Source organism: Cygnus olor, chromosome 7, assembly GCF_009769625.2.
Source record: "Cygnus olor isolate bCygOlo1 chromosome 7, bCygOlo1.pri.v2, whole genome shotgun sequence".
In the NCBI taxonomy this organism is placed as follows: domain Eukaryota; kingdom Metazoa; phylum Chordata; class Aves; order Anseriformes; family Anatidae; genus Cygnus; species Cygnus olor.
Genome location: NC_049175.1, coordinates 29220275 through 29234921, shown reverse-complemented (window position 1 = coordinate 29234921; position 14647 = coordinate 29220275). Strand labels below are relative to the sequence as shown.

At 36.4% G+C, this 14647-nt stretch overlaps 1 protein-coding gene across 1 annotated transcript in view; it reads right to left on the bottom strand.

Moving 5' to 3' along the window:
• Window positions 1-14647, bottom strand: part of NHLRC2 (NHL repeat containing 2) — a 39205-nt gene that overhangs the window by 10686 nt on the left and 13872 nt on the right. The window contains exons 6-10 of the mRNA XM_040563391.1: window positions 5156-5255; window positions 4455-4686; window positions 3880-4002; window positions 2634-2843; window positions 1160-1385 (exon numbers count right to left, since the gene is read on the bottom strand). Of these exons, the coding sequence (XP_040419325.1) occupies window positions 1160-1385; window positions 2634-2843; window positions 3880-4002; window positions 4455-4686; window positions 5156-5255 (891 nt within the window). The remainder of the gene's footprint in view (window positions 1-1159; window positions 1386-2633; window positions 2844-3879; window positions 4003-4454; window positions 4687-5155; window positions 5256-14647) is intronic.

The following is a 14647-nucleotide window of genomic DNA, read 5'->3' as shown; positions in this document are numbered from 1 at the left end:
AAAACTGTTTCGACACAACGTGAAAAAAATAGGCGTTATTATGTACATCAGCTTCCATACAGTACATCCATATGTAAGCCTCTTCTTTCAAATGGTACTGCCAAGGGCACTGACAGATACTCCCTTCTGAGCACAGCTGGAACACTGGGAAGCACTGTTCCCAAACACTTGCTAATGGTCACCCTGTGCAAGAAGGTGTTTCAGATAACCTTACTATTTTTGTACTGAAAAGAATTTTAGGGAACACACAGAGTTTATTCTACTGGTCATGCTTCGTGCATAGTAATACCCAGCGTAAGGATGGCAACGATGGTTAGAATTAAACCATTCCAGTCACATGCCACATGAACATGTTCCATGTGTTCTTTTAAAATACTTCAGAGTTGAAAGGGATTAATTAAGCCTCACGACGCTGCTCTAACATGAAATATTATTCCCATTTCACAGTAACCAAGGCATGCAGTGACTGTAAGTGTTGCCCAAGGCCACATAGGAAGAGAGTAAAAGTGGCCTGCAATAAATGCCAATTATTTCTGCTGCCTTGACATACCACAATTTTCCTCCTATATGAAAGCATGCCTTATTATAGAAATATTCAAGTACAAATATACATATATGAAGTATAACAAAGTAGGTTCAAAGTGGTTAGGTAGAAATTTACTTCAAATAATTTTTTGAAGAGACGGAAGGAAAAAAAGGGAATCTTTCTGGAATATGCTTCAGCTTCACAGCAACCTTTCTCCCAGAAGCAGACAGTAGGGCTGGGATAAGCCTTTCATGGAGACAGCGTGGTGAGAGCAAGCATCTAAGGAGGAAAAAGCTCAACTGTTCTGGGAACAGTTCCTCTGCAAGCCCTCGTTGGCAACTTGTTTAAAGAAAGTTTTAAAAAAATTAATGCAGCATGTATTAATTCAAGCAAGAAGCTACAATTATCAAGTTCTTTTTTTTTTTTTTTTTTTTTAATTCTTCCCACTCCAGCTGTTCGATGTATCAACACTAACTAACATTTACCACATGACAGTGTCATATAGGAACAGACTGGGAGGGACGTTTTGGTTCATCACACTGAGATCCCTTGCATGGCAAGCACATCCTGATATAATCTACTTTGCTTCTTATCTACTCCTCTTCAACTGATAAAACAACACAAGCACTTTACCTTCTGCTGTGATAAACCAGGAGTTGGGTGCTTCTTCATTCAGTGTTGAATCTGGAGGGAGGGTCAACTTCAATAAAAACTGAATTGTCTGGCCAGGAGCTACAGTCAGTGAACAAAGTTGAATGTTTGGTGCAGATTTAGGCAGTTTTGGAAGGTTTGCTGTTTTGTCCTTTTGCACAGGCAGATGATCTGGAACATCGCACATTTCTGGATTCAGGATAGGCAACTATCAGTAGAAAGCAAAGTATTAATTTTCATCTGTCCTGGTATAACAAATAGGCTTTCACAATACAATCACACTTTGATGGCTGACATGAACTCAGAAAACTAACACATGACAATATGGTTGCTGTACTGAAACTTTCTGATGGAGCACAATAACAGTGCAACGATACAAACAAAAAGGAGATGACAAAATAACTTTTTTAATGTAAGAGATAAAACAGATTGATACAGATAAAAATATTTACTATTAAAATCATAAAATCTGTAACTACTTTACAAAATCCACTACTTAGAGTATCCTTTAACTTAATTTTTTAACATTTGCATTACATTTTTATTTTAAATAAAATTTATAAGCATTTTCTCCCCATGGGGTGGTAACTGTATCCTTTGGTAATAAAACCCAAGATTCTAACCATGCAGATTATGCAGCAAAGTAAAGGACGATTTCCCAGAAAAGGCACCAAGATATTACATGGTATGGAAATTTAAATACACATTAAGATTGCATACTATTAAATGCAAGAAGCTTAAAAGAATATAGTAAGACTATTATCTCATATATATACACGAGAACACCAAGACATGGTATCATTATAAGATAGACAGTAGTACAAATTTGTTTTGTTTTCATGTTTACAAGCAAATTGAGCACTGCTGTATTTGAAAGTGGTTTCAATTTGACAACTTGAAAGCCACAAATAAAGAATATATAAAATTCTGCATGGCACTCATTAAAAGTTAAACACCATTTAAATGTAAATTTTAAAGTTCAGCAAAAAGTTCAGTACCATAACAGCAAAACAAAGACATCGCCGTATCAATATTTTTGTCAAATTTAGAAGAATTTGGATTTAGAAACTTGGTTTTGGAACTATAAGAGAGTGATGACAGCTCTTCTGCTCTCCCCACAGAAGTCATGTTAAATAAACTGTTGTTGACTTTTCTCTCTAGACCACTGTTGCAAGTTAACTTTGCTGTATTTTATATTCTCAGTATTCTGCATGGTTTTGGATATTTTTATGTAAAAAGTTTAATATGCAAAAGTTCCCTTTTCAAGAACAGGGCTATCAACAAGCATGCTAACAGGTAATGCTTGTTTGCTAGATCATCACAAAACATTGTATGAATATAACTACTGTCCCCAGAAAGTTTATTAGCTATATGATTTTTATACCACTTGCTAAAGTCTGCAGTAGTAATTTACAAAGAAACACCACTATCAGCCTGTTTAATAAATATTACTTGCCATGGAAAGAATTTTTGTTTCCAAATCCAGCACTTTAATCTGATGATTATTTGTGTCTGCAACATACATCAGGCGGCCATTCTCTTCAACACACAAACCTCCCGGTTCATTAAAAGTTGACTGTGTAAAGCTGGAACCAATAACATTGCTTGCTTCTCCTGTGCCTGCCAGGGTAACACAGTTCTTCGTTTTGGGATCTACAACCTTAATCTAAGATAAAAACAAACAAAAAAGACTCTCTTTGAAAAAAACTACCAGAATGTAAAAGTTCTGCATTGTCTTACAGCCCATATTTTCAGAAGCCAGCAATAACTTTGATTATCTTAGCTCACGAGCATGTGTCCTGGAAGCTAGGTTATCATACTTTATCAAAAGACATCTCTCATCTTTCTTCCTAGTCCTCATTGTATGTTCTCTTTCTAAGGCACCTACCTCTTTGGTATAAAAGTATGCTTGCTGATCAGATTTATTTTTTTTTCCTAATATTTGTTGCCTTCCTGAAAACATTTTCAAAATAGTAAGAGCATAATAAAACTGTCAGGGTAACTTTTTTTTTTTCCTAAAAATAGATTAAATTTTTCTTAACTTTTTTCTTAAAGTAATAGCAAAAATGTTGATAATGTTTTATACAATACTTTAAACAAAATTTCATATGCCCCACGGGTTTTAATGAATATTTAATGATATATATACCTTATTCTGTAAAACAAAACAAACTACTTATTTTTTAATACATTTAATCAACATACAGTTAGGAACCTTATAGACATTAAAGCTTGAGAACAATAACACAGAACAACCTGTCTCATCTTTGAATTCCATGGGAGTAACCCACAATACTTCTTCTCAAAATATGGGTGGTTTTTTGAGGAAAGAACAAGTCCTCTTGCTCTCCTGGTTTTATCAAACCTGCAGTATTCCTGGCTAAGCATTCCTAGCTGTTTTGCCCCAGTTTAGCCTCTTTGGAAAGATATAAAGAAAGAGTCTTTAGTTGGAACTGTAACTTGTTACAAATTCACCTTACCCAAGGGACTGTCATATCAACACAGCAGCATACAACAACAAAACAATGGGTAAAGAGAAGGACCCATACGGGAAGGAAGGAAGGAAAAAGAACTCACAAAAGAATTCTTATCATTTCTTTCTTCAGCTCAACCAAGTACAGTGTTTGTATGTTCTGAAAATAAACTCTAATAGTAGTAAAAATTGTAAAGCCTGCATATGTCAAGCTACTCTATATGCTTACCTTATGATTATAGGAATCTGCCACATATAGCAGTTTTCTTTTCTTGTCCCATGTTATTCCTAGGGGATGCTGCAGCTTCGCATTTATGCCTGCTCCATCCACATCACCAAAGGCAAACAAGTTCTGGAAAATAATATTATTAAATTAAAATATTTGATTACTCAATGTTGACTTGAATTTAAATGATTGTAATTAAATGGAAATTCACTGAGAAAAAAAAAAGCAAGACAACTTTATAACAAGGATACTGAGAACTAGGAAATAAGGATGCTAATGATGGAGATGGAAACTACCACATTTAAATTAACAATATGAATCCAGCTGGCTTTAATAACAATACAACACTGTTTCAGTTTGGCTATTTTATAAATAAGTGAAGTAATTTTGTATCTGAGGAGCAATGCTCTGCACTACAACTTGAGCACCACAACTGGTACACATTTGCATTCCAAGCAGTGAAGTTAAGAAACTGATGGCCACGGAAACTAATTTACCCTCTCACCCCAAAAGTGGTTCCTCCAGGTCAGGCTTGAGGAATATTAGTAGGGCAGTGTGGGGAAGTTTGAAGTGATTACCAATGGATCTCTCTCTCCTCCTACAAGGTGCTTCACTGCTCCGTCTTTCAGAGAGATTGTTCGCACGGTGCTGCTCTCACTATCCGCTACAAAAAGGCAGTTCCACGGTTCCTCGGAAGCCAGAGAGAGACCTGAAGGTTGTGCAAAGCCTGCCTTGTGAGGGTAGGTGTTGTTTCTGTTCTCTTCATTTCCACTCCCAGCAAATCGAAGACAGGTTCCTTTCTTTAAATCACTAAATGAAAATAGTACTTATATTCAAGAACAAGTCTGAAATACTTTAGACATTATGCATGAACAGAAATCACAGGAAAAGCACTTGTGAATTATAAAACCAACTGTATTGCAGCACAAGAAATTATTCCATGCCTTTATGCTAACTTTTTTCACCTTAGTTAATCATTCATCACTAGATAATTCAGCAAATGCAATGAAAAGTAATATTCAATTATATGTACGTTACCAAGTCATAGCTTTATAGCTAAAGTAGAATATTTCATTTCATCTAACAGATGTGGGTAAAAGCAGGCAGGCTTTAACGGACACAAGCCTTTTAAGTCTGAAGAGAAACAGCAAGCTTCAAGCTAAGTACAGGTTGAGAAAAAATACTTTTAGTTTAATTGGATTATCTCTTACTGTGGGGTTTGAAGGCTGTTTATCCAGACAAACAGCAGTTTCACATGTCTTGTATTAAAACCGCTTACCTTCCCTTTGGCAGTTTTCCACCTTCCAACATCAGTGCCCATATCTGATGTGTGCCTGCCATCGCTATCCATAAAACATCGTCTTCCTGGGTCTCTGAAACTTTTAAAGAAATGGATGTATAAGAACAGATGAAAAAACCTCTTTGGGAATGCTTCATAAAACAAAGAAGTCAACAAACAAACCCTACCATCCCCCTTACTCCAGCTCACCATTTGCCACAGGGAAAAACAAACAAACAAGCTACAGAGCAAGCAAGCAAGAGAATGTCTTTCATTTATGAAGAAATCTGCTATTGCTGTTTTATTCTCTTCCTAAGGATATTAAAAACACAATAAAAATTGTGTATCTTTGCCTGGTAAAGGCAATACTTCAAACGGGATTTGCTCTTTGCAAGATTTTGCTATTGGCTCCACATTTCACCTGTTATTTTGGCATCATACTGGTTAACAAATATGTACATATTTTTCTTAAGCTATGTTTGTGGGGTGTTCTTTTAAAAACAAACAAACAAAAAACCACCACGCACTATGCTGGTGATAAAATTAGATATTCCAAAATGCTATTGAGAACTGTTAATACATTTTAAGACAAATAACAATGGCAGTACCTTTCAGACCATACGCTCCTGCTAGTTCCTGGTCATTTATCCTGCAAATTCTGATGTTCTTACCATACTACATGTAACAGTCCCACTGAAATCAGAAGTACTACTAATGACAGTAAAGAGAAGGTACATAATGTTTTTAAGATAATGGAAATTGATGCTTGGGCATCATGGAGATTTATGCTCTGTAGAGCAACAACCACTGTTCAATCAGAGATGTGTGATGTGTGCAGTTACTGATTTTCCTCTGCACTACGCATCTGGTTTCCAAGTTGTACTCCGCATGCACATGTGCTATCACAAATGAAAGATGCAGGTCCACGGAACAGCGACTTTCTCAAGAAGATTTCAAGTGTGTATCAAGCATCTAATTTTTTCAACTTGAAGTATAACATTAATATTCACCAATCCAAATCTATAGAATTAAACAAAGCTTTTCTAGGTAACACTTCACAAATACAAATGGAAACAGAAGAACATACAAGTGCTTTACAGCTTAAAATGTGTCATATTACAGCGTAAGAATGCATGAAGACAAATTGTGTAAGGATGTTAAAAAAATATATATCCTTTTCTGAAAAAGCTAAGGAACAAGAAAGTTGATGTCTAAAAACTGCATTAAAATGTGGCCAGTGTTATCTTTCTAACATTTTACTAGTTCACATACATTGAATGGCTCTCTCTGATCTAGTTAAAGACAACATTAAAATATTTTCCTAAATGAATGTATTGGAATGACTATTAGCTAGTCAACAGAAAAACACAAATTGCTCACAGAAGCTTTTTATTCACACTAACTTATAAAAATGTGCATCTCATACTTGTTCCTGCAAACAATCTCACAGTCCAGCCCCTGCCACCCTCCCCATTCCTTATTCCTTCAGAATAAAAGCAATTATATGTAAAATGCTTGCAAACATTTTAAATCTGTGAAGTTAGTGCAAATCAATCTTTCTGAAATGAAATTGCCACTATCCCCCCCAACTGAGATCCTGCCGCTTTTCTTTCAATCCTAAATCTCTCTCACATTACAACTGCAAGGAGAAAAAAATAGTTTCCTATCTCCAGAATCAATTTCCTCATTCTGTGAGCCCTCCTCGGAGTACCATTGGTATGGTTTTAATGCAGTTTATCTTCTGCCTTTTCTGTTTCTTGGATCAAGATACAAGTTTCCAAGGCCATGATCAAAGGAACTCGCTGACTCTCTCCTGCACTTCCACATGGCTCCATGTTTTTACACAAACTGGAGTTCCAAGAATAAAAGTCAGACTTCCAAAGCATGTAAAAGCTTTTTGTTGAGAGGGAAGGTTTTCAAAATGAGTTGGAAAACAAACGTTTTAAGTCACCAGAGACGTTCCCAAAGTATTGGTAATACCAACACACACACCCCAGTCCCCCTAACAAAACCCCAAAACACAGAATCCCCTTTGATTAGAGGTTGTTTCTACGAGATTTAAATCGAGAAAATTGCTTAGGAAAACATTTCACTACTTTCTATATAGTGCACGATCCATTTCCAGGATTTTGTTTCCATGCCGCATAGCTTGCATTTTTCAGATGCTGCTACTCTGAGTACCCCCAAAAGATCTACGGTAGAATCACTGGTCACTCAGAAACGGAGCTTTTCATCTTACTACGTTGTGCCATTCATTCTGAGGGATGTCAGCAAGTGCTTTGTTCATTATTTAATATTCACTTCATCCAACAATGAAACGAAGGAGTAAGACTAGCACTGAGCACTTCAGAAAAATCTATTCCATAAAATCCAATTTCTGTAATTCCGCCCACTCGCACTCCCCTGTGACAGCACTATGGTGAAAACATGAAAAGGTGTCTCACTCTAATTCTGCACACCAAATGTCTCTTCAAACATGAGGAAAATATAAAAATATTAATTTGAATTTGACAGAATATGCAAGATCAATAGTGACAAGGTCCTTTCTTCAACTAGAGAACAGGACAGGAAAAGTAAGAATTCTGCAACTGCAAATTTTAACACAAATATTTTCTTCTGGATAGCAATTAGAACAAAGGGATTGGGTACAGGCATGGGAACAGTACGAGCATACTGAATTGTGGAAAATGTGTCAAGAGCTTTAATAAAAAAAAATTATACAAAACCAGAGAAGTAAAAACAATTCATATGGCTGCAGAGATAAGGTATTTTATCACACAATGGTCCTGACACTACAGGATTTAATGTTTTATCTTCTGAAACAAAAGATAGAAAACTTCTTTGAGGATAAAACAATCTGGAGACATGCCACCATTGTCATCCTCGTACTGTGCTTGCAGGAGAAGGGGGACAGGGAGAACCAACATGTTAAAGTTATGATAATGCCATCATTACCATAACTCCTTATCATCCCTGAATGGAAAGAATTTATTTTTAAAGAATTTATTATAAAGCAACATAAAAGAACAAAGCATTTATTTTACATTGATTCAATTAAGCGCCACATTCCAAACTATCTCGAGCTGTTTTAAAAATCCACTTTAGTTTCTCCTTATTAGGGTATGGACTTTCTTATCTTTAGTGCTGCCTGTATCAAAGCAAAGTATGGCTTACAAATATGATATACTTAGGTTATAAAGATTCACTACTAATGAACTAGAGCTCTGAATGCACTTGTGTGATGTAGGATGGTATTTCAGTGCTTTTCAAGTTCCTGAGTCCGCCTCTGCTCTATATCCATGTTTTAAGAATTAACAGTCCTGTTTGTGTACACACACAATTTTAAACAGTTCAGTTAATGACCTTTTTAAGGCACTATTTCTGAGTAAATCTGAGCACACAAAAAAGACTTAAACAGCAGGCAACAACACCTAATTGAAGAGACCCCATTCCCAGGGCTTCCACACACTTCCAGTTCCCCAGTCTAGGGACTGGGGGTTAACTTCCCGACTGAGAATTAAAAGTCTGGGAATCAAAATCACATTTTGTGGCTGGCACTACTGTTATTTTCTAAATAAATTGAAGTTTGAAAATATTATTCCTGTCTTCTCTGATTTTATCTTTTAAGAAAGCAGTAACAAGGAAGAAGCCTGTTGGTACGCTCATCCGCTGCAAAAACACAAGCAAAAAGGGCTGCTCGGCGGCCCCTCCTGCTCACAGATACATATGGTGCATACTTACACATATGAATGCGAGTATCGTCTTCACTTAAGTCAGTGGAAGTTTAGCAAATTATATCCAAATCTAACTGACAAAACAACTAGAGAATCACTGGTCTTCAGTGAGACAGACGGCAAATCCCAAAAAGGAATGCTTTAGCACGAAGTCTGGACTGTTACACGTACACGTCATCTTTTTTGAATGAGTAAAAATTCATTTTCTCCTTTTTCCCTGTGCTACCCAGCACTCTTTCACATACTGTTGGATCATGCAAAAAGCATAACCCTTTATGAAACCAAACACTTTTAGAATTTTCCTCCTTAGTAAACTACCCCTACCATCCCATCACGGGAAATCTCTTGGACGTGGATACCGAGAGGATGTCATACAATGGGAGATAAAAGGGAGATAAAAATAACAACTAGGATCAACTATTTTCTTTCTATCCCAAGTTTTCTCATTCAGGTCTTCTGACTGTAATGGAATATATACTTAAATAAATAAACAGAAATCCCAATTGCAAGTGATGGCATTTTTTAACATGAAAGTACTTCTGTAGATCATCTAGTGTTGGGATACTTTACTATAACCAGTCTTAGCTTTCCTGTAGTTAGGCGTTTTATTCATTCCTGTTTCAGAGCAAGCACATACACTTGAGGGTACCTCAGCACTGCACTCCCCCCATCCCCAACAGACCTTGCACACTGGGAAGCACTTTCAGCACCAGATTAGACCAGTTCAGAAGCGTGTCTCATTCTGACCCTAGCACGCCCAACAAAGCCTCTTTAAGACTTGTCAAGGATGTTTACTTTCAGCAGCTCTTCATCTGGAACTTTACATTGAAAACAGTATCTAGTACCTAAAACAATGTTTAGGAATCTGGTTAGTAGTTTTAACTCCTTTATCACAAACATGTACCTAATTCACGAAACAAAACATACAGACTGTGGAAAAAAGAGAATAAGAAACCATCATTCCAGGTACAAATCTCATCATTCTATACAGAGGGCACATAAAAGGCACAGACTTTAAAACGTTACTAAGTTTGACATCTGTTAAGATGCTAACTTTGCTAATCCAAATGTTTCTTTTACTGCAGAAAGTAATCATCATCATCATCCACTTTGTCAAGATTTAGAGAAGTCCAATTTACTAGAAAATGAGTCTGTCAAACTGAATTGTGTGGGATTGCTGCTGGAAATTCAGTCACAGCTCCCATCGCATTCTTATGCTATGTATATGTCAAAGGCATGCTTATACTAAAATATTAATGCAAATATCTGATTTCTTGACCTACTTCTACAGGAACATGTAAAAAATTAATAAAGCCTGTTGCTTTACAGCCTACTGCTGTAAATTAAGCACTACAATAAAACCCTTAATCTCTTTGCTTTGGTCTGGAATACAGGAACAGGGCATTCAGGCAACGGTTTAACTGGGTTGCTGTACAGAAAGTCTGTTGGGGCGATCATACCAGTTCTGAAAGTTTCTCTCTCCTCAGTTTTCCTTCAAATACTTAAAGGGAAAAAAGAAAAACAAAAAAGAAAAACACACAAATGCCAGTTTAAGAGCAGAAATGAAAGCTGCTTAGGGATGACAGAATCTGTGCATAGATTCAGCTGAAGTTTTCACATGTCCTAACTTAATATATTTGTCCCTCTTTGGGATTCTGCCAACAGTATGAAGCTGATTGACCCACTCGGACAACACATATAAGAACACAGTGCGCTTCAGAAATCCTCCCAAAACATTCCTGTATAACCTTCTTCTTCTCTGCAGTCCTTTATTGCAACTACGTAATGTCACATTTCTCAAAAGACTTTTTCTCCTCAAACAGTCATTACATGGGAATGAAACCCTACAATGTCTTCCACTTTACTTTAGCCTTAACTTTAATGAAGCTTCTTTTTCTTTTAAATTTGTAGTATTTTATAGAAAAAAAAATGACCTTTTGCAAGTAGATTTAGGATCTAGTTGAAGAGAAGACAGACGATGCTTTCTAATGTCAGTGATGCCTCTAACGTGGTTTTCTGTGCCATTAACTTTTACAAGGGCAGATGCAGCCCAAAACTGGGCATGGGATCTCTGAGCTTCTACTTTTGCACTGGAAACTGCTGAGGAGATGAGAAAGTCTTCTGCATTTCAAGTTAGTCTACGCTGACACATCATGCAGTCATAGCACATAAGCAACATACATTTAGAGCAATTCAAATTTTGAGTTGTCAAGAAAAATGGTTCCTAATTAAACGCTGATGATCTCAAAAGGAGCTCTTTTATTTTCAGCTCTCATCAAGGAAGATTCCTTTCATAAGGCAGTGAAGGCTAGAGCCTCAGTGCCAGAAGGAGACCAGACTAGAAGGGAAAAAAAGTGACATGTAGAAAGCATGCTTTCAAGATAAAAAAAAAAAAAAAAAGATTAAAAAGAAAAAAGAAGTATTTCCTCCGGAATGCAGTTGTACTAAACAATCCTCTAGCAGAAACACAAGAAAAAAATTGTACGTGCTTTTGCCTTTTAAGGGCTATAAAGATTGCACCAGTGTGATAGGTACAGTACTTTCATTTCAATAATACCTATGTAAAACCTGTATTGACGTAAACATTTCCAACTAATTTGCTGAACACATGGGCAATACTGTGCCTGGGAGTTTCTATAAATAAAATACAACCATGCAATTTCAGGCTGGATTTTGGAATGTGAACCACACAGTTATGTCACCAAGCACAGGTCATCATCCTGTTCCTTCCAGCAAGAATGCAGCTATCAAGAACATTTCACACTCAGATCAACTTTGCATTTAAGTATCACTTGCTTTCAACACCCACTGAGTAAAAATAGAAGAGGACAACATAGAAAGCTAAAAAAGCACACAGTAATTTAATAACGTATTTTTAAGCTGCTGGCCTTCCCCCCTGTATTGTGTATTTCTTACACAATCTATGTCAATGGAAATTTCAGCACCACCTTCAACAGCAGAATTTAATCCATCGAGTTCATTCAAGACTTTTAAAGGGGGAGGATAAAACACAAGTTCAGTAGCCACAATTAAAGAAATTAAAAAGATGACACAGAAGAATACTGTCTACATGAACGCCAGCACAGTTTTTGTCTTGATTAACTCCCTTATCTTAGAGAGACATTTTTATCAGCTTTCTATTAAATTGTATTTCAGGCATTTAACCTCATGGAAGGTGGTTGGGGGAGGATTGGAATTAGATGGTCTTTAAGGTCTCTTCCAACCCAAACCATTCTATGATTCTATGAACTCTTTGCCTCAAACTTCAGCAAAAAATGGGGGAAACAAAAGCTTATTATCTCACAGAAATACTATGATGATGGTTAGAAGTATGACAGAGGTATTTGTTTTAAAGATGAACTTGTCTATGCCTTCAATAACTCTTCTCATTACTTTCATATTTGAAAATATACAGAAAGCAAATTCCAATCACACAGAAGTCTCTATCAATGGGGATACAACTGTTTTTGACAAAGATGGTATCATATCCTTTCAGGTCTTGGTTTTACTCATCAGATTAAATTAAAACTTTATCCTTATGAATGCTGATTTCCAAAAATGTTTTCCAATGTGATCACAGTGAGACCAGATACCACAGTGCTGAACTGCATAAGAAGTTAAGTCTGACTCTTAGCATACTGGGAGGCAAACACACACACAAAAAAAGTCATTCACTGTTTTCTGTATTGTCAAGACAGATGTCAGCAACAGATTTGATGACTTCAGTAGGCTTTGAATCAGGCTCGATGTCATCTGGAATCCACGAAACACTGAAATGTTACAACTTAGCTTTGTATTTACTTCACACCTTTGACACCTTCTGCCTCAAAGTGATAATGACTTGTGAATACAGTGCTGGAGGATTACTGAGCGCTTTTCTTGGTTCTGTGAATGGCATCTTTTATACGATGATTTGAATTAGTTTAATTTCACAACAAACAATACATTAAAAGATATAAGCAAACAATGAAGCCTTTTAACACATATTCCTGGCTCCTTGTGCACAATCTGTTTGGTTTTGTGCTTCATCTTGAGACAGTGTCTCAGTGAGCACCATTCCTTCACCTGCTCAAACCTCCTCTGATTCTTCCAGTTTCCTTGCAAACAGTGACTTAATTGCATCCTGCAGTTTTGGCCCCTTAAAAACAACCTTATTTAGATCAGTGTTTCCAGGCTCTGGGACATTCTCTTGTTAACACTGTACTCAATATAACCTGCACTTTTGACATCTCTCTCTGGTCATAGTTTTCTAATGAGATTTATGTAGATATTACAGTCATTTACATATGGCAGACAACTACCTTACCTTACTGACACAAAACCATATCAGAACTCTAAAAACAAAAAACAACAAAAAACAACCGAAAGCAGCCCCCTCATTTTACCTATCTGGCCTTTTACCCTCCCAAAGAAGGAAATTAAATTGATTTGATCTCCTCTTAAGTGATGGGTTATATTATATTTTGTACAGATCTGAATAGCCAACTGACTGGTAGGATCTGATTGAGTATGAAAAAAAATCATACTGGTCTGAAAACAGTACATTTAGAAAGTTTGATTTTCATATAAACACTGATATAAATTCAGCAATGTTAAATAGATCAGATGACTAATCCTTCACAGGTGACTAATTCAGTGATTACTGTCTTCATGTTGATAACAATCATATAATTTAACATTTCATTTAACAATCAGAGCTCTCAAAAATAAAAGTATCAACAGATACTGGCAGAAGTAGAAGAAAGCATCAGGAAAATGGTAAGTAAAATTAAAGGATATTTTGAATAGTTCTATTAACCAGCTTAAATTTCTGATGCACTGGGGCAATACTTTTCGAGTTAGTATTCCCCTCCATTACTGATCTGCAAAACAGCTCTGTGACAACATCCCACAGCGATCAGCTTGCTGGTTCAAGATACAACGAAAACTACACCATCGAGTCCCACAGAAGTTTACTGGATCACAAAAGTGAAATCAGACTGGATAAAATCTATTAACAGCAACCCAGATCTGGTGAGATTCTCTTTCAGGTACTCCTATTAAGTAGGACTCCCTACTCCTTGACTCTCTTAATTAGTAAGGATCATTAACAAGCCTTTCGGTGTAGAGTGTTTTGTGTGTGTGTGTGTTAAGTCATGTTACTGAAAGTGTGAAATGTGAAATTGATGCCTGTGGCTTACTTTAGTACTCAAGCTTTACGGTAGTACGCTGTCTAAACTGGCAATGTATTTCTACCAGAAGACTTCCATACAATCAGCATTCATGAACCAGCTACATGTTCCCTTAAACTAAATCTGAGTGTTTTTCCTCCCCTGATATAAGGGTTTTAAGCTACACTAAATCATTTTACTGTCGTTAAGAAACTTGCATTTGTAACCTCTAAATTATATTGAGATGGAAACGTAAGAAACATGGCAGTTACGTGATGTAAGGCTCAGGAGTGTGTTAAGTTGATCAGAAACGAAAACCACTTAAATCCTCAGAAGCTCATTCTTACATCCTATTATTCAAAGATTTTATTTTTACGCCCTGATGCTCGCAAGGTGTTTTCTGAGGTGTTCTTCTTCTATCTGTTTGCCTCTATCATGATCTTGAATCTAACAATTTCACATCATCTAAACAGGAATAAGCAGAAGTCACCAGATAAAATTATTTTTATTTCCTGAACTCAAATATTTACAAGTGGTAAGACATATCTGTATAGTCAAGGAAAAGAACTTTAGACAATGTTCCCTTCCTGTAAAATACATCTGCTTCT